A 20,325-nucleotide genomic window follows, 5' to 3' on the forward strand; every position below is an offset into this window, starting at 1 on the left:
TTCCAGTGACAATCTGGGTTACAAACTGAGCCTTAGAGCCATCACACAAACTGCACAGAGGTGTTGCTCTGAAAATCCCAAATCCACTAACATTCCCTCACGTGCCTTACCAGCAGTAGAGTCCTTTGAAGTAGTTATAGCCAGATTCCCAAATTTATTTTTTTTTCTTTAACATTCCAAAGAATTAAAAAAAAAAAAAAAAAAAAAAAAACAATCGTTTCTAGTTTCATTAAGGTTGCTACTTCTCAGAAAATTTAATATTTCCAGGGCTGAAGGGTTACCTAAAAATTATAAGGCGTTAAAGTACATTTTATCACTACCTTACGGTATATCAGATCTGGAAAAACTTAAATATTGACTTAAATAATTCAGACTTAATTTTGTTTTGTTTTGTGTCTGTAACAAATCAGATAGAGCAATACTGCTTTTCTCTTGGGAAAAGAGTAAGGTTTTTAATAGAAATAATGGCAGAGCCACAGAGCCAAGAGGAATTCAGATGGGGCTGACATCTCCAGCTTCTAGAAGTGGAAAGCTCTTCCAAAACTGTCAAATCTATTAATTCTCCATGTCACACTACAGAAATGCCTGTGAAATCCTGGATTTTACCCAGAAGGGGAAAATTTTCTAGGTAAAATTAAGAAAATGGAGTTTTCATATTTTCATAAGTTGTTTTTTTAAAACTTGGATTGGAAATCTGACTAAAATCACAATCTCCAAGCTTATTTAATGATATATATTTATGATTTTATACAACATTCTGGTAAAGGTTTCTTGCCTGTTCATATTTCTGTTTCTTAAATGTGAGATCTCTCCTCATCTAGAATACAAAAACTTGTGAAAATAAAAGGAAATCAACAAATAAAAAGCTCTACCCATTGATTGGCATTAAACAATATTCCAAATTTGCTTATTTTAAATACTAACATAATAGATAGTAAAAGAATTAATATTACCATCCCAAAAAGTGTATAGGACATTTGCCCTTTTCAGGAAGAATTCCAAACCCATCCTTAGGTGTCACACTGTAATGGATGGATGGAGCAGTGCCACCACTTTGGTGACAATGACCTGCCAAACTCAAACATTTCTTCTCTCTTTAGATGTGTGTATTGAGTGAATATTTTTTCTTTCTTGCAGAGACAGTTGTTAGGGGATACAGATCTCTCGTTTTCATAATTTAATTTCTTTACTCCTTTTCTATGACTTCCTCTGGAAAAAAATTAGTGATGCCAACCTATTTCATGGAGCAATTTCCTTCTTGGTGCTTTTATGTAAAAACAGTGTGCTGGTGTGTAGACTGGAGAAACAGTTATTGAACCTTGACAATCAATCACCCAAATTAAAAATAAGCCAACTTCCTTATTGTCTGAGAAAATAAGAAGTAATTAAAAATGAAGTATTTAGATAACAATTGTAATAAGTATCAAGAGCCTCTTATTTTCTCTCTTCTGAGTTCTATCATAAAAGACAGAAACAGAGCAGATCAATTTTTTTCCAAAGCAATTTCAATCTAGTTTTATAATTAAATCAAAGATAGATTTCCCCATTAGCACAACTATTGCAGTATCTGAATAATTATGAATAATCAGCCAAGGGTATTTTTTACTGATTTTCCTTGTGCATCATTAATTATCTGAAGTGACAGGCCTAACATAATTTCTATCATGAATAAACAAGTAGAGGAAACACAGAGGAAGTCAAGTACAAATAACAAGGAGATGGCCTCTCTTTGAAAATCAGAGCAATCCTGCAAAATGTTAATGGCTGTTCTATTTAAATGAAGCTGCAAGACATTAAAGCTTGTGATATGTTGCATATCATTAATTCTCAGTAAAAGTGTAGATGGAATTCATACTTAATTCAATGCAATTTTCTGCCAGTTAATGGCCCTGAGAATCAAACATTCACAAATGTAAATGGGAGTTTTTCCATACCAATACTTTATGGGCTTTAAGAACTGGCTTTTACTGTGAGTAGAAAGCTATACCTGAGCAATTTTCCCTTTTCTTGAGTGTGACCTGATTTTTATATTTGTAATATGATGCTCTCTTCTGATGATTTATTGTATTACATGTGAAGTTTAAAATATTTTTCAGTTTGATACATTTTATTTAATGGATAAATAAGCACAAATATTGCTAATGTGGCTGGATTTCCTTTTAAATTCCTTTTTTTTTTGTGTTCCTTTTTGGCTGTTATTCCATTTCAATGCCAGAAATACCAGTTAAAAATGCCCCTATGATAATTCCATGGTTTTGAAAAAAATGAATCAATATTTCCTTTTTTATATTTTTGAGTCTGTGACACCAAAAGAACAATTTGTCTCACCTTATATAGTGAGACACTGATTGAGATGTTTAAAAATACTTTCTTTACTATCTCTTGGAGCAGGGATTGATGCATCCTTATAGCTTTCAGCAGTTTGGACACAGTCCTGGTGCTGATGGTGCTGGACATCAATCAGTGCTGCCAAATTCTGCTGGGAAGAAATTGGTCCTGGCTGCTTTGAAGGGTCAGGGTTCTGTGTCCTCTGCTGTGTTTCAAAACCTGCAGCAATGATGAAAAGTCCAAGAAAATTAAGAAACAACCACAACAATTCCTGAAAGTTTTTCAGAGCAGTTTCATTTGTGTCTGTGTGAAGGAGAGGGCACTTTGAAATCTCCTTTTCCTGGTCCAAACCAGAGCATTCAATTCAACAATTGGCTGGAAACTCCACCATCACTCCCAAAGCTCTGAAGTGACTTATCCCAAAATCCCAGTAATCCCAGTGCGCTGATGGCTGCATTGCTGACTGCTGCCAACCCAGGAGATGCTGAGCAGCTCCTGCATCCATCCTAAATGCTGGAACATTTCCAAGGGCTCTGTTTGCACAGGAAATATCTTTGCCTACCAACTCAAGCAGCTCTGATAGCACCAGAACAGTGGCACAGTGAAGGAGACAAAAGAATAAGCTGGGGAGTCTCTGCAAGGCTTTGCCATAAGAAAAATCAGATGTTAAACTCACATAATGCTCTATACAACTGTAATGAATAGAGCTGCACTGCGTTTGGAAGCACCACAACTTCCTTTACCATCAACATCTTATTTCTATGAAATGGAAATTCTCTTTTGTGAATACAAGAGGGAGCTTGAAATACACTGGAACAACAAAATCCACAAAACTGGACATGGCTGAACTCTTGCCGCTGCCTGGCAACTCTTAAATGTAGAATTATCTTTCTTCATGCTTCTCCAAGGTTAAAAGATTCAATGCTTTACAAGTTCTGAAGAGGTGGTATTGTTAACGAGGTGATATTGTTAACAAGGTGATGATAATTTAAATTCTTTATGTATGATGCATATATGAAAATGCTGTCTAATCACTGTTAGAATTCCCATTTATGAGCATCCTGTGCATGCCTTCCAAGAGGTATAAATAAATCTGACTGAGGATTGTGACAGATTTATTAATATTTACCAGTGAAGTGGATAATTCCATCAGATACATAATTGTTCAAGACAAAATTCACTTGTTCACATAATGAAGGTCCTGCAAATCATCTGCACAAGTGGAAGATGAAATGAATCTCCATAAGAAAATGCAGTTTAAACAGGTTTGAGCTATGAGGTGCTCTTCCTTTTAATTTTGCATAATGACTTTCTGTAAACATTATTGTTCTTTGTAATGTTGAGTTCTTACTCCCAATTATTTTGACCACAATATTGTTTAGGGTCAACTTATTTCATAATCCTAAAATTTATTATAGGTCTATTACTGCATAAATATTTTGCATTGATAATGAAGGAAGAACTAATATTCTATTAATACTTTTCATAATTCTTACCTAATGAAACTCATACACAGAATTTTCTCTGTATTGCAAGCTTACTTCTGAATCTTACCGATTTTAGACACTCAATATTTGAAAACAATAATCCTTTGAGATTTTGAATGTTATTCCTTTATAATTTCTATTGAGTTCTACAGTGAAACAGTTCTGAAAGAAGCCAAAATCTTTTTACTACACAATCCTTCTGCCACTTTGAAAAATTACTTGTACAACGGGCTTGAGAAATCTTTAATAACAGCTGCAGTCAAGAATGGCCTGTTTCTCTCCACTGACTGAAAAAAGAAACCTACAACTAGCTCAGCTGCAGTTTTTTATCCTGTATCTACAGATCTAAATGTAGAGCAGTCAGCACACATTTCACATTCACATAGGAACCTTTAGAAAAGTCTGATATTGCAGGCAAGCTGTAAGTGCTAAGCACACAAAGAGCTTTGAAAAATAAGCATTTAAAGTGTACCGTTCTCTGCAGGATCTGCCAGCTCTATGTGACATTGTTTTAGTTCCACTGCCATGAATGATAAATGACATTTCTTTCAAAATTCAATATCTGCAGAAGTAAAGACCTGATGTAGATATCATTGTGTGGAAATGCTACAGCACTGCAGTATTTGTAGTGGGTTAAAGCCCTGTAACAGCCATAATTTATTTCTGATTTCCTACCAGTTGTTATGGTTTTAACCTTGCATTACCAATTACCTGGTTTTTATCATGGACTGATTTTATTATAAGAGGAAAATCTTCTGTGGGCAAACTGTTTTGGAGAATGCTTAAAATATTAATCTTGGCTATTTGTTACCAATAATACAATCCTATTTTCACTGTCTAAAACACAATTAACAGAATAAAATTTTAAAAAAAATTTAAAAAGTTTTTACTGAGAAATTTAGCAAAAATTGTCAGCAACCAGTTAAGGATTTACCAGTTTTTATGACATGGATGTGCCACCTTTGTTCAGTGTCATGCTCCTGTTTTCAGAAACTTTTTAAGGTGCTAAAACTTGAGCTTTTAAATGCAGACTGTTTCCTGTACAAGAAAACCAATGAGGAAAGAAAAACAAACAAACAAACAAAAACCCACAGGGAGAAGAGGCTGAAAAAATCTTAAAGTCCTTGTACCTTTTTGTCACTCGGTCAGGATTTGCCTCTTAGTGGAACACTCAGTAAAACCTGTTCAGAAAGCTCTTTAATTCCAGCTTCCTTGCCTGTGGCACATAATTAAATCAAAGTAATTCCAAAGTTGCAACCAAATGTAAGTAGACACAATGAAACAGTGCTACCCCCAACCACAATTTCATTTTCTCCCTGTAGAAACAAATAAACTTTCTTCCCTGTCTGAAAAAGTTTTGGAATAGCATAGAAATATTCACTAAAAACACCAAAAACCAATTAATTATCCCAGATTTTAAAGTAAACAAGAAATGTAATCTAGATAATGATAAACTAAGGTACAGTATACATTAGTTTTTGCATATTTATACTTATTCATATTTGACTAAAAGTCCAATGATCTCATTTTACTTTTTAAATAGTGAGCCCTTCTGCCTTGCTATGGGTGAAACACCATTGATTCACTCCCTCTCAAGATCCAGGAGACATTTTCAGCCTTCTGTCAAGTCCTTCATCATTTTTATCCATTAGCTATAAAAACATTCTTGCATAATATAATGAATTAGTCCCCACATTCTTCCTGTTTCTTTGCTTTTCCAGCTCTAAACCATCCTCAAAATCTAAAAAGTAAAATATTGAAATTCTAAAGACTGAACCAAAAATGTGCTAAATGTGTACAATTTTGAAAAGTGATGTAACTGCAACAAGACTCAAACAAAGAAAATCCTCCTAATGCTTGAAACACACATGGAGGGCTTCTCAGATTGTGGTGCTGAAAGGAAAATTGTTCATCATTTACCAGACTGGAAAGTAAAGCAGCAAGTTTTCTCCTTTAAAAAGTATATTTTTAAAAAATTAAATATTTTTGCAAAAAAAGTCACACTGAATATACAACATATATATTCATTTACATATTATATATATAATTCTCTACTGGCAGATCTTTGTTTTCCTAAAATTTATTACCTCTAATGGAATAAATAACTTTCTTCTCTAGTGTCTGAAACACTCTTGTGCAGATGTTCCAGAAACATCCATGCAACCATTTAAAATAAATCCTTAGTGCAGCACAGAATCATCCTCGAGGGAGCCACATGAAAATAAAACTTGATTTCTCTCTGTGAGAAGACACAATGTGTCACTACAAATCCTGCTATGCAATGCTGCTCTTTAATAATTTATTGGAGTCTGGCTATTGCCCTGGCTAAGCTGACAAATTTAATATGGAAGTGCTGCTCAAGTGTTGAATAAACATGAGCTAAAGTATTTTTCCAGACAAACAAAACTGCTGCAAAAGAGTGGCACGGGGCAGATTAGGTTTTTCCAGTAATTTAGTGAGAGCAGCACTATTTTTGGTCCTAGTTTCTTTAGTAAATTAGATAAAATACTACTTAAAACATGCCTACATGTACCAAATCACCCCTAGATTTCTTTGGTCCTACACCTCCTCATTTAACCTGCATAGGTGGAAGAAACACTGGGCTAACGGATCATCAAATTTCAGACTGCTGGAACTTGTGACAAGCAAAATGTAAAAGCAGAAGTTAAAAAAAAAAAAAAAAAAAAACCAAACCAGACCACCTTGTCCATATTTTTACACCTTTTGTAATCTCAGTGTGTGTATCTCTTTCCAGGCTTTTAGATTAGGAGGAAAACAAGTGTTTGGGTCTTTTGATAACACTTTGAATGATCTTTCAGTGATCATTCACTCCCATAATCTATCTTCTAGCAACTCATGGATATAAAAATAACTCAAAGCATTGCTGCTTAGTTTCCTTAAAAAATCCTTTGATAAAGCTTTGATGAGTGTTTTTGAAAGCCAAGCCAGCAGCGTGCTCCTTTCTGTGTATTTCCAGATGTGTGAGAGGGTATTCCTTTATCAGAGCCATGTAGGCTCTTCCTGTGGCATTCATATTCTCTGAAAAGTCCCTTTTCCCTGAATTTTAATCCTGGGAAGCTGAGAAGCCTCAGAGAAAAGTAAAACAATTCTTATCTCATTTGCTTCTCCTGTGCTGTGCTCATGTGGAATGTGTTTGGAGATTGTTCACCCACAGGTGATTGTTCCATTGCATTCTGCTGGGAGTTGTTTTCACTCTTTGGCCAATCAGGGCCAAGCTGTGTCAGGACTCTGAAGAGTCATGAGTTTTCATTATTACCTTTTTAGCATTCGTAAATATCCTTTCCGTATTCTTTAGTATAGTTTAGTATAGTATTCTTTAATATAATACAGTATTATACAGTAACAAATTAGCCTTCTGAGAACATGGAGTCAGATTCATCATTCCTGCCTTCATCTGGGCAATCCCTGAAAATACAATATCTTCCCAAGAATATAATACTCAGGTACCCAGTAAAAATATTATTATTGGAGTTTCTCTTACTTTATTAAGGCTTGCAGGCCTCTCCTTCAGAACTCTGCTAGATTTCCTTGTGTCTTAGGTTAGAAATGGCTATGTGTATTCTGTTCCTATCTGATGGGGCAGTTATCTCCTGTTCATGGGGCAGTTTTTCTTTATCTCTCCCACAGCCCATCCTCCCTCCAGGAGGTCTCTGCTGTCCATGGCCACTGAGTATCCCTGCAGGGCTCATCAAATTCCACCATCCCATGGGGAGATGCTGCGCCCAGGGGAGGAGCCAAGCATTCCTACCTGGATCCAATCTGCCCTGGGAACAGCCCAGCAGCCTTTGCCCACTGCATTCCCAGAGGAGCAGCTTTCTGCTGCCCTGCATTCCCAGAGGGAGAGCAGGCCCATCTCCAGCAGCCCTGGAGCTGCAGAGGAAAACTCCCCCCTTGTGCAGGATCCCTGCTCCAGCAGAGCCACAGCTGGCACTGCAGGAGGGCTGAGCCCCCCTGGGATGGGACTGTGCCACCACCCTGAGCCCCCTGGGATGGGACTGTGCCACCACCCTGAGCCCCCCTGGGATGGGACTGTGCCACCACCCTGACACACAGGGGGACAGGTCATGGTCTGACTCTGGCAATTTGGTGTTTTGTATTACTGAATTGATTTTTTTCTTCTTCCCTAATAAAGAACTGTTATTCCTATTCCCATATCTTTGTTTGCTAGCCCCTTAATTCCAAAATTATAATAATTGAGAGGGAGGGGGTTTACATTTTCCATTTCAGGGGAGGCTCCTGCCTTCCTTAGCAGACACCTGTCTGTTCAAACCAAGACACCTTGTTAAAAATTTGGATGCTTAGAACTTCCCAGCCTCCTGCAGCCAAAGTGCTTGAAGCAAGCAGTACAAAACCTCTGCTTGTGGTATGCCAGCTCATTCCCCTGCTCCTCCAGAAAGATGGGGTAAGTACCACCTATTCCTGAAAATTCCTGCTTATTTTCTCTCTTCATGGGCTCTTTTAACTCCACCTTATCACAAGACAATGCAAAGAAAGGTTGGGGATGGGAACCTCCTCACTGCCTTCTGTGATAAACACAAATGCAAACAATTCCTCTAGATTTCCTTTCTTTTTTATTTATTTTCTTTTTTTAATTTTTGTTTTTATTTTGTTGTGGTCTTTTATTTCCTAAGTACTAATTTAATACTGGAATCAGACTCTCTCCTCTGGCATCTACTTTTGGTAAGTCTGACAAAATGTTTTCCATTTCTATTGTTTGTAAAAATACAATTACACGGCCAATACTGCAGCTCCTCACTGGCTCACCTGTTACAAAAGACACTGAAAAAAAGCAGTTTAATACAACATACAGCTATGAGATAAGGTTCCCAAATATACACAGCAAAAAAATCAGATAAATCTTTGGCATATTTTTTTTTTTCTGAATACTTTTATTTCCCATCTGCTCAATGAATGTGATGCACAGATCTGCAGTCACAGCTTAGAGACAACTCCAGGGAAAAGTTACTTAAAAAGGCTCTTGAGAATATCCTGTGCTTTCTTTGGATAAATATGAACCAAAGTGTGTGGATTTTCAAGCAGAAATAGCTCCTGAAGTGACATGGAATGTAAGAATTTCATATGGAACTAAAGGCACAGAATTGAAAAAGCAGCTTTTTTTTTCCCCCCTTTTTTATTTTCTATTTTTATGCATCACACTTCGAAACACAGAGTTTATGTGGATGGATCCTTTGAAAAATGAGATCTTGGAGGTGACAGCAGTACTACCAAGGAGTTTTAATGGAATCAGTACTTTTATACTGAAATGAAAATGTTCATGAAGGAAATACAACTAACATTTTAACGAGATTAATGAATTAACACTTCCAATTAATTCTGCTACTTTGAAAATTTTCAGAATTTTCCATTCAGGTGTTAAAGGCCGATTTAGAAGGATCCATCCTAAGTGGAACACAGTGGAGCAGACATGAAATTTCAGGAGGTCATAAATACCACCTAAAAAACCTCTTAAATAGAAATACCTACCTTTAGAAATACCACAAACTACCACTTGTAAAACAGCAACATTGGACTATTGATTTAATAGTATTAATTAATGCTAGAAGCTCAGCTGGTAGAATCACTGTTCTTGAGCACAATTCTCCACCGACAGAGAGGAACAGAAACACAATATTGGTAAAAAATTAGCAGTAATATCTTTTTGGATTATACTAACAAGGGGATGATTTTTAAAGGCTGTTAGAATGAGAGCAGTTGTGGGCGAGTTTGGGTTTTTTTTTTCACAGTCTTAAGCTGAGCCAGGGGAGGTTTAGGTTGGACATCAGAAGGAATTTCTTCACAGAGAGGTTTGAGGAGAGATTGGAAGGGGCTGCCCAGGGAGGTGGTGGAGCCACTGTGCCTGGAGGTACTTGAGGGAAGATTAAAGTGCCATGGGCTGTTCCCACGGGGATGTTCGTTCATAGGCTGGATTTGGTGATCTCAGACTTTTTTCCCAACCTAAGAAATTCCGTAATTCAGCGATTTTGTGATTCTGGGACTCCGCCATTGACCCCAACCCTCAGGCCTGGCCCCGGCCCTCAGCACAGATCCCGCCCCTCAACATTAGCCACGCCCACTCTCCGCCCCCCACAGCAACGCCTCGCTTCTCCGGCCCCCGTCGCTAGGGGGCGTTCCCCACCGGTCACGCGCCAGGGCGCGGAGTCGAGCCGAGCTCCCGCATCGCTCCGCCGTGTGCCGGCGCTGCGCTCGGCGCTCGGCTGCTCGGGCCTGCAGGAGCGGCGTGAGGGCGATGCCGGGGGCCGCGGCCGCCTAGGGCCGGCTCCGCTCGGGTCCGGCGGAGCGGTGCCGGGGCGGCCGCCATGGGGCTGGGCTCCAGCTCCGAAGGCCCTGGCGGCGGCGCCGAGGGCTTCCACGTGCACGGGGTGAGGCGGCCTCGGGGAGACGGAGGGAGGAAGGTTGGGAGGGCCGCGAGGGGCGGCGGGCGCTGGGGCAGCTCCGGCGGGGTCGCGCCGCCGCATCTCGCCCGTGGTGGCCGGGCCGCCCCGGCTCCCAGCTGTTGGCTCCTTCCCGGAGCTGCCACGCCGGCAGGGGCGGGGCGGCCGCGCCGCTCCCGGTACCTGCGGGGGCCCGTCCCGGCGGCTGCAGCGAGCTCGGGGCCGCGACCTGGTGGGACTTGGGCCCCGAGCAGCCTGTGGGAGCCTGTGGGGCTGCTCTCGGGGAACTTGGAGTAGTTCAAGAGTAGAACAACTCTTCTTCCCTCCCTGTTCCCCTCCTTTTCTCCCGGCTCCCCTCCATCTCTCTCAGTTGTTTCTCAGCGCTCTTCTCCTCTCCCTGTTCTTCTCTCCCTATTCCCCTTCTTCCCTCCTTTCTCTGCTCCCTTCTCTGTGGATCCCCACAGCATCAGTCAGGGGGTTAATTCCCCCTCCAGCGGTGTTTTCCCCCGTGGCTGCCTCTCCCAGATGCAAGTTTGTTGTAACTCCTCTCTTAAGCAGATTGTCTGCACGTACAGAGGTGTAAATGCATATCTGGATGTTTAAGGATGAGCAGATAACGGCTGTTTGCATGAGTTTCGTTTCTTTTAGTGGTTATTTTTTCTCCCTGGAATAGGAATGGGAGCGTGGCTGCCACGTGCTGTTTCGACTTCATCTGCATTCTGTTTCTCAGCATCAGTATAAAGCTGCCTGTTTGCTTTTGATGCAGTTCAGGGCTGTGATGAAAGTTAATACTTCGACTCCAGCTGTGGTTACAGTGCTCAGTCTTGACTGTTTAAAAATAAAACATGATTTTTATTCTTATTTTTGCTTTAGAAGCTTTTACTGAAGTAACTATGCTATTAAATATATCTTTTTTAACTTTTATGGACAGTTCTGCCAGTGAAAGCCCCAATACTAATACAACTTTATATATTAAAAAAAGTAAATACAGATATATAGCATTTTGGTAACATCATAGCAAATATAAGATGTAACTTTCCTAGCAATGAACTTCTCAGTTAGGATGATGCCCGGGGTTTAATTTTAAATTGGGAGGTGGCCATCAGGAGTCAAATATATCTCAGGCTGAAGGCTGCTGAGGTAACAAAAAATGAAGTCAAGAGCAAACTATTAGTAGGTTTGCAGTGATTCCTTAACAGCATCTTGCTTTGTCAGTGCACCTTAAAGTGGGTGGGATTTAATGTAATTGCAGACTTTTGGAGGGGTTTTTCCTGGTATGAATGTGTTTTATGAGTACTCTCTCTAGTGATGGCATCCCTTCTATGACAGCTTTGGTTCTAATGAAACTGAGATGTCCCAACTCTTATTTCTTAGGAATCTTTTGTAAGTGATGGCAGTTTCTTGACCAGAACTTGTGGGCAGATGTGTGCTTGTGTCAATATTCCTGTTCCAGTGGGCTGGAAATGGGGGAATGCAGCTGTCCCTTGTGTTCATGGAAAAATGGCTCTGATGCAAGCGGAGACTCTCACTGTGCTCAGTCTGTTAGAACCACAGGAGACAATCCTGCAGCAGCACGTTGAAAACCAGACCTTTCTGCAAAGCATTCAGTATTTAATAATTCCAGGCTGTGAACTCTGAACCACAACATGGAGTTCAAAACCTGCTTTTTACAGCTTGATTTGGATATCTGTTCATAGTTATATAAAAGTAAGAGCCCAGTTATGGGCTGCTGCTTGAGGGTGGTCATTTGGTGCCTTATCTCTGGCTCAGCTCAAAAGTAAATATTGAATCAAGTGTAAAGATTAACACTTTCCCTTATGTAACTGGAGGTCAGTGTAGAATAACAATAAAATCTGTCTTCTGCAGGTTCAGGAGAACTCCCCAGCCCAACAAGGAGGACTGGAACCTTTCTTTGATTTCATCATTGCCATAGGACACACGAGGCTTGTAAGTCTCAGATGATTTCAGTGGTTTTGTTTTCCTCCCTGCATGAACTGTGGGCCCTGTAGTGATGATGAAAGGTAAAAGCCAGAACTGTCACAAGCAGAGAAACTTTTCACATTGGACATTAAAAGTAAAGTAAAACTTGCAGGTGTTCATAGTCTCTTTGGCTAGACCCAAGTTTGAAGGAAAGGTTCTGTTTATGCCTTTACTCACCTTAACTTCTTAGCAGGTTAACACAATGTTTTTGTTATTGCTCATTTGTACATATTTTCTACCACAAGGTGAATACTGAACTGGTGAGTCAATAGTCAAAGCTCAACATTTGTTTAAACAAACTTGTTTCAACGTTTGATAAAACATGGGAAAGAATCAGTGTGTCTACTTACACTTCTGAGACTAAGAACACAGTTCCTGTGTGTTATGAGAGAACAGTTGAGTTTTGGTTTGATGGGGTTTTTTTGGGTTTTGTTAGTTTACTTAAAAGGCTCAGAGCTTTGCCTTGTATGCTCCCCTGTAACCACATTAAGCTGAATTCCTTAAGTTTGTCTTGGCTTTATGAGAGGAGATGTCTTTTTTTGGAAGTGATCATTGTCAGGGCAGATTTTGGGGGAAGATCTTCTAACATGACAGAAATAAAGGTATTATTTCACAGTCAGTGTGCAGTGACTTTGAAGGGCTGTTGAAGAGGATGGGGCTCAGAGACATGAAGTGAAATGTTGCTGCTCATTGTTAGACTACAGTTGGCATCTGGTAACTGCTGGTATTATTTAATAGCAGTTGTGAAGGACAGGAATGCCAGTGATGAAATGGAATAACAGGAAGTACTTATGTAAAGGGATGTGTGTTGACTGTACTGACTGCCTTCTAGTAAAAGAAGATGGAACTGGAAATTGCTGGGATTGTTTGTGAACCACAGAGCCTAAACTCTGATAGTTTTGGCTCTTTGCATTCAGATTCTGCCACAGATGTTACAGCTGTGACTGGAAATAATGTTAATCCTGCATCTGCTTTTCAGAACAAGGAGAACAATATGTTGAAAGACCTGCTGAAGGCAAATGCTGAGAAAGCAGTGAAGCTGGAGGTGTACAACATCAAAACAATGAAAATCCGAGAGGTGGAGGTGATCCCAAGTAACATGTGGGGAGGACAAGGCCTCCTTGGGGCCAGCGTGAGGTTCTGCAGCTTCCAGGGAGCCAATGAGCACGTCTGGCACGTTCTGGTGAGCAGCAGTGCTTGGCTGGCTCCGTATTGTCTGTGTAACCTTGTTTTACAGTGTGATGTTTAGCAGTAATGCACAGTACAGTGATGCAGCCACACAGAGGAAGGGAACACATTCTTGAAGGTTTGTCTGAGCTATTTGAGTAGGGACAAGGAGTGGGTGGCTGTCAGGATTCCCAGTGACAAAAATAACTCAATCCCAAGCAGACCAAACAATATAGGTGGGAAAGGGTTTTTTCCTTTTAAGTTGAAGAATCAATGGCAAAAGTAAAAAGATTCTGGCCTGATTGGTATCTCTGTGTTGGCTAAACTTCACTGAAGTAACATTAATGTTACAAAAAGCACCACAAATTTATTTTAAAATTAAGAGGAAGAGCTGAAATAGTAAAACTGAATAGGAAAGAATGTTTATGTTTCTGGTTGTTTAAGTAAATGCAATTTCTCAGCATCTTCAGAGGATGTAATTTTAAATTGGTAAGATTTTCTTACTCATCATGTTCTACATCTTTCTTACTCAGCATGTTTTACAGGATGTCACAGGTAGATGTAGACTATTTGAGAACTTTTTTACCCCATTAACAAATTGTTCTTTCCCTCCTTGCTCTGGAGTTCTTTTTGATCTTGCTAGTTTATCCTGCTGATGTGCAGATGACTCATGTCATTTTTTCACAGGACGTGGAGCCTTCGTCCCCTGCAGCTCTGGCTGGTCTCCAGCCTTACACTGACTATGTTGTTGGATCTGATCAGATTCTGCAGGAGGTAGGGGGCACGTTCCTTCCAGCAGGCAGTCATTGTCTTTGTCTTTGTGCCTGCCAAGTGTTCATTGTTTTGTATAATTCTCATCAAACACATGGGGGTGGCATTGAGGGATTTTGGAAGGTTGATGTTTATGATAGAACCTTTATTGTTAAAGGCAAATAGTCTGACAATAAAAAGAATTTGCCACTAAAGATCAAACTACATTGGTGACTTTTCTATTTCTGAGTGTTTAGTATCTCACACTGAGTAAATAACTATGTAAAATGTTGACTTGCACATACGGGTTTATTAACTACTACTTTTTATCTTTTTTTTTTTTCCTAGTCAGAGGATTTCTTTTCCCTGATTGAATCCCACGAGGGGAAGCCTCTGAAGCTGATGGTTTATAACACTGAGGCAGATTCCATCCGAGAGGTAGTTGTGACTCCCAATGGAGCTTGGGGTGGAGAAGGAAGGTACTGATCTCTCTTGATGACAGTTTTTACACTTGCTGTAAATGAGCTCCTATTAGGAGTTATTATTACAATAACTATCAGTTATTGCTGTTTCCAAGTTAAGCCTTGTTTCCTCACACTTGTCACCCAAAACTGTTAATCTTTACGTTAAAAAAAAACAGCTTAGAACTAGGAACTGGGTACATTCAGGATCTAATCCTGCTCAAGTTGAATCAAATGGGAGAACTCCTGTCTTCAGTTCCCCATTAGCAGATTCATTATCTGCATTCTCATAGTCAAAACATTCAGCTAAAGCAAGAACAAAACCCACATCAGGTCAGATTAAATACTTTGTAAAGATATAAAATAATTCACTGAAAGCTAAGCTGTGCATGTCTCAAAGTTGATTGCAGAGTGTTCCTTGAGTACTCTTAAGTGGAAATTCTTGTAGGTAGGTATTTCCTGCTATAGGTAAAAGACATGAACTATTCTTGTTTGAAAAAGTCAAAATTTAAAATACTAGCTTTGTTAAGCTAATATTTTTGTGTCTTGATTTTCTTTCTCCTGTACAGTTTAGGATGTGGTATTGGATATGGCTATTTGCACAGAATTCCGACACAGTCCACAACATCAAAGAAAAAGCCAGAAAGCAAATCACCTTCACCCTCACCAGGAGCTGGAACTCCTCTGCCATCCACTAATGGTTACACAGAGGTAGGAAAAAAAATAAATTCCAATCTCTGCCATGTTCTGTGGAGTTTCAAAATTTTCTGCCGTTTGGGAAGTGGTAATACAGAATGTTTGAGTACAGCATTCAATTTTGTTGAATGAAATGGAGTTGGGTGAAGGGGAGAGCTGACGCTGCTGAGCAGGTGGCAGAGCACCAGTGTCAGCTGATATAAATTCTTGCCAGATATTTTCTCCCTATTTTCAAGTCTTGCATCCTACAGCTGTGCCAGTCAATGAGGATCATGTTAAAACACCATCTTCACTAGGAGAAAAACAGATACACCTCCAGAAACCAAGTTCTGAGAACAGACAGGCTTTAAAAGGCTAAGCTGAAACATGTCCTGAGTGGTGTTTGTTTTTCAGTTTCAGCATCAGAGCTTCTCTCTGAACTGCTGCATGTGGAGACAGGCAGGATGCTTTCATGGAAAAACTTTTGATGTAAAACAATGTTTTTACTTCTTGCTGTCTTATTCCAGACTCCATTGTTGGCACCTACCTCTCAGAATGACAGCTCTGAAGCAGTAATGAACTTGGATCATTCCACAGAGCAGGAAATGAGTGGTTACTCACCAGAAAGCTCCCTTTCTCCTCCTCCCCCTCTCCAGAGAGTTATGGATCCAGGTATGTTTTCTTGGGTGCTTTTTTTCACCAACTCTTTAGAGTACATCTAAATAAATTTATGAGGTCTTAAACAAGCTAGAGATTTAAATTCAGAACTGTGAGCACTGGTGGTGGTCTTCCTTGAGGTTTCTGACTTCCCTGGATTTCAGAGCTGTAGAATTTGGGTACCAGGTAAGTTAAATTTATTTGCATTTAGTATGAAGGGGACTTCACTGACTTCAGTCTGGATAGAACATGTAATTTTGAATCTAGAATTTTGTGTTGCATCTAACTAATACTTGCTTTCTCCTTCAGGATTTCTAGATATGTCTGGAATTTCAGTTTCTGAGTTCACAAGCTTAACGGAAGCATCCAACCTGTCCTCATCTGCCTCCTTCAACATGCCAGCAGCAGGGGCTTCTGTAGGCTCTGAAACATTACTGCCAAAGAGTGAAGTCTCTGCTTATTTTGGTAAGTGCAGTCAAGATTTCCTTTGGGTCTTGTTTCTGGAATGGCACCAACTCATGCTCACTTAACATCATCACAGTTTTTGGAAACAGGCAGATTTTAATAAAAATCAGCAAAAATGGGATGGAAAAAGTAGCAGAAATCAGGTTTATAAAAGGAAAAATCTAATGTACTTTTCCTTAAGCTTATAGCATGTGGGCCTCTTTCTTTAAATGACAATGCTGAGGCACTGTCTATTAGCCTGATCTGTTTTGTTTTTTACAATTTCCCAGAAAATGCCTCAGCTTTGGACCCTGAAGGTTTAACCCCGTATCCTGTAGGATCAGGCAAGCAGCCCACTCTGGATGACCTCCTGCCTTCAATTCCATCTTTACCTTCTCTTGATCTTCCTCATGACATTTCTTCAAAAACAACACTAGGAACTGATGCTGATAACCAGGAGTCCAAGGTGCTTGTGAACAGCATGGAGAGCTCATTACCCACTGCTCCAGAGACACCAGAGCATGAAGTAGCAAGTGAGCAGAAAGGAGAAGCAGCTGCACAAGATCCTGAGTGAAATGGACCCTGCTGCTGTTTACAGACTGCTGAATGCTGCACTGCTACAGCATGGATTATTTTTCTGATCTTGAAAGAATTACAGTTACTCTATTTTGTTAGTGTAGACAATACTAGAAAAGAAATCACATGAAGTACCTATCCTGTTGTCTTTCCAATCACTGTTTAATGGATTGATCTATGTTCAGAATTCGAATGCTGTCCGAAATCACCCAATCAATAGAGAAATTGATGCAGAAACAAGTTGGACACTGGCAGAATGTCAAGTTCATGAATTCACATTTGCCTACAAGTGCTCCTGAATGTATTTACAAAGGCACTGTGTCTGAACAGTGACATTTAGTGATGATTTTTATCAGAATGTTTGATGGCATTAAAAAAAATTTATAGTTTTGATTTGTTAGAAAGCTTTTCTAATGGTACAGTATGGTTAGACTGTTCTTGTGACTTGCAGGGCATTTCTTAACACTAAGATACTTTCACTTACTACTCTAGTACTCTTACTAGACTCTTTTTCTTGGTTTAATTCTCTTCTCTGCAACAGTCATTTGTGTACCTTCTTTATCCCTACTTGGGCAGGAAAGAAATCCAGTGGGCTTTGAAATTGCAGCCTCAAATGGGACAAAGCCACGGTGGTGGGTCCTGTCATTCACTTCTGCTGGAGTGGACCAGGTGCTGGCCGTGCAGTTAAATAAACAGTGAGGGGGGAGGGAATGATGGTGGTTACTTGAAATAAATTGAAGATGATTTTAAAGTAGGGGTGATGAATCTTTTTAGTGAAGATTGAATGTCTTGGCTCCTGTAGTGACCAAGAAATAGCTTTCCTTTGTGCTTTTCTATTTACTCATTATTATTTTTATACAAAGTGTTTTAAGTTTAAAACAGGGCTGTTGTACAGCACCAGCAATTGGTTTTTGTAGCCTTTTTTTGTTTGCATTTGTCTCCAAATCGCTTCTGAATGTAACAGCAAGCATGACATAAACAAGGCAAGACATGGATAGTTTTATAATCCTCAGGATTTATCATGGAATTTCAAAGCTGCTGATAGGCAATAATAGAGCTACTGCAGTGAAAACCTTTGTAAATGAAGAGAATGGGGTACAAGGCTGGTGTGTGTTTAGGCTATAAACTAATGTACACTTATTTAGCACAATATTGCCTGACTTCCTTGGCCCTGCCCTGTCTCCTGCTCTGTTAAGTAAGTCACAGCTGACTGGGCTGAAATCTGGTACTGATGCAGGGGGGATTCTGGGTCCCACAGCTTTGCCTGTTACAGCCCAGCTTCAGCTAAAGGGTGCAGGCAAAGTCACAGCACACGAGGGCTTCAGATGAGTCCACCTTACAAAAAAAAATCAGTCCTTGATCTGTTGTTAGTCTGAAATACTGCAAGCACAGTAGTTCTGAACAGGATTGTCCAAGTATCTGTTGCTTTAAAGAATGTATTAAGCTCTAACTAAAGGCAGTAGAATTGACAGTGGATTCTAGTCTGCTAAAGGGTCTGTTAATTGTGGGCCAGTTTTATTTCCTATGTTGCTAAAATAAATTTCCTATTTTGTTCCCCCAGCTGACTGTTACAAGGGTGAACAGCCAAACACTAACAATTAATTTAACTTTAACTATTCCTAGGTTTGTTTGATCTTGGAGCCTGATGCCTGAGGACACCTAGGTGGTATTTTATTAATGTTGTTTATTTAGGACTGTTTCTAGTCCTTGACTTTTCTCAAAAATGGCCATAAGATGGTAATAGCTTATTTAAGTGACTCTGTACCATAAACACCTTTTAGAAATCTAAGAGCAGGGAATGTCAAAACTCATGCTAGATTTCAAATGTCACCATAATAAATGGGTTAAACTTAATTCAGTCTCTGTCCAGCCTCTGTGTGTTATGTTAACTGGCTCTGGAAAGGGGGTTGGAAAAGCAGGGAATTAAACCTTGAGCCAGAGAATGTTGTGTTCTCCAAACCTGAAACCTGATCATTCAAATGCTAAATGAGGTGAAGAGTTGGACCTCCTCATCAAATTTCTTTTCTCTTGGATATTCCCTCACAGCTGCAGCCCAGAAAATGGAGAGTACTCCTGTTTGTGGGTGCAAAGTAAGAAAAATGACTGGAATTTTAATTTCAAAATAAAAGAGAATGGGAGAAGCACCTGAGGGTGGCTGGATTCAGAGCCAATACCAAACAGCCACTGAGCCTGCTGCTGTCCCAAAGATCTGTTTCCAGGTAAGCAGGAGCTGGATGTGACCTTTCTCCCACTCTGTAAACTTTGAGAGCTCTCTAAACCTGACAGCAGCAGGTCTTCAGCAGACACAAGAAGGATTATCTGGGCAGCATCAGGAGAAGGGTAGAACAAAGGTAGGAGGAGAAGGAGGTCACCTCAGATGTTACAGCAGCAGGGTGGTTTGTATGGCCAGACACAACAGGATGAGCTGCCAGACCTGAGCTGCTCCCTAAAATTACCAGCTGAGCCTGAGGACACAGGCCTGGCAGACATTAAACCCACAGAGGCTCCCAGCAGCTCAAGCATTAAAGTGAGGATTAGGCAAAGCCCATCTCCCCTGAGCCCTGCTCCTGCCAATGCCACAGCACCCAGGCTGATGGGGCTGAGCCAGCAGGAGCCCTCTGAGCCACTGGACCTCCTCCCACCCAGGTACTCAAACCTCTCCTCAGCAAAGGCCACAGAAAGCTGGCCAAGCCCTGCCCCAGCTGAGGCTAACTTGACCATGGGAACTTCGCATACAGCATAACCCTGTACTAGGAATGATTGGAAACCCCCAAGATCATGATGAGGAAATAGAGATAAACATGCAAATCCATATTAACAGCAATATGGATGCTGAACTTGGAACGAGTGAATGTGGGATGTATTTATTGTCTTTAAGTTGAACACCTACTAGTAGAACTATTATAACACCAAATTCAGGCATTGATGATTTAATTTTCCCTCTTAAACTTTCACAGCAGGCCTGACAATCTACTGAACCTCCTGCTGGACTGCTCCAGGCTCTGTGCAGAGGCTGCTCAGCCACACCTGGCTGAACTTCCCCGAGCTGTAACTCAGAAATGCTGCAGGAAAATGGATGTCTGCAATGCTGAGCAGAGATCACACCACTCACACATACTGGTGGGCTCATGTATTCACATGCATTCTCCATCTTTCCCCAAAACGGGGCAAGGATTTTCACCTCCAAGCAGTAACACAAGAAAAGGCTCTTAAGAGAAAGCAGCTACAGGTTACTCATTGCATGTTCCATTTCCTGGGCACTGCCCACACAACTTCCTTCTTGGCTTTTGCCTTAAGCAAACACTAACTGGCATTACTTCTGCTGCAGCAGAATTTCAACTGTTTGCCTAAAGTTACATTTCTAAGCTACAATATGTAATTATTACA

At 40.3% G+C, this 20,325-nt stretch overlaps 1 protein-coding gene across 1 annotated transcript; it reads left to right on the top strand.

The window, feature by feature from the left end:
• The first annotated feature begins 10,043 nt into the window (after positions 1 to 10,043).
• Positions 10,044 to 18,792, top strand: GORASP1 (golgi reassembly stacking protein 1). Its single transcript, XM_050970662.1, has 9 exons — positions 10,044 to 10,216; positions 12,095 to 12,175; positions 13,188 to 13,391; positions 14,063 to 14,149; positions 14,474 to 14,604; positions 15,156 to 15,297; positions 15,789 to 15,933; positions 16,228 to 16,383; positions 16,653 to 18,792. The coding sequence occupies exons 1-9, from the start codon at positions 10,154 to 10,156 to the stop codon at positions 16,934 to 16,936; spliced, it is 1,293 nt and encodes a 430-aa protein (XP_050826619.1). The 5' UTR covers positions 10,044 to 10,153; the 3' UTR covers positions 16,937 to 18,792.
• The last annotated feature ends 1,533 nt before the right edge of the window (positions 18,793 to 20,325 follow it).

This window comes from Serinus canaria, chromosome 2 (assembly GCF_022539315.1).
Source record: "Serinus canaria isolate serCan28SL12 chromosome 2, serCan2020, whole genome shotgun sequence".
NCBI classification, from domain to species: domain Eukaryota; kingdom Metazoa; phylum Chordata; class Aves; order Passeriformes; family Fringillidae; genus Serinus; species Serinus canaria.

Bases quoted from the DNA above. Each gene is read 5' to 3' on its own strand.
- GORASP1 (XM_050970662.1), top strand. From the start codon at position 10,154: ATGGGGCTGGGCTCCAGCTCCGAAGGCCCTGGCGGCGGCGCCGAGGGC. The intron at 12,176-13,187 runs GTAAGTCTCAGA...TCTGCTTTTCAG, and splicing joins CCATAGGACACACGAGGCTT to AACAAGGAGAACAATATGTT. The intron at 14,150-14,473 runs GTAGGGGGCACG...TTTTTTTCCTAG, and splicing joins CTGATCAGATTCTGCAGGAG to TCAGAGGATTTCTTTTCCCT.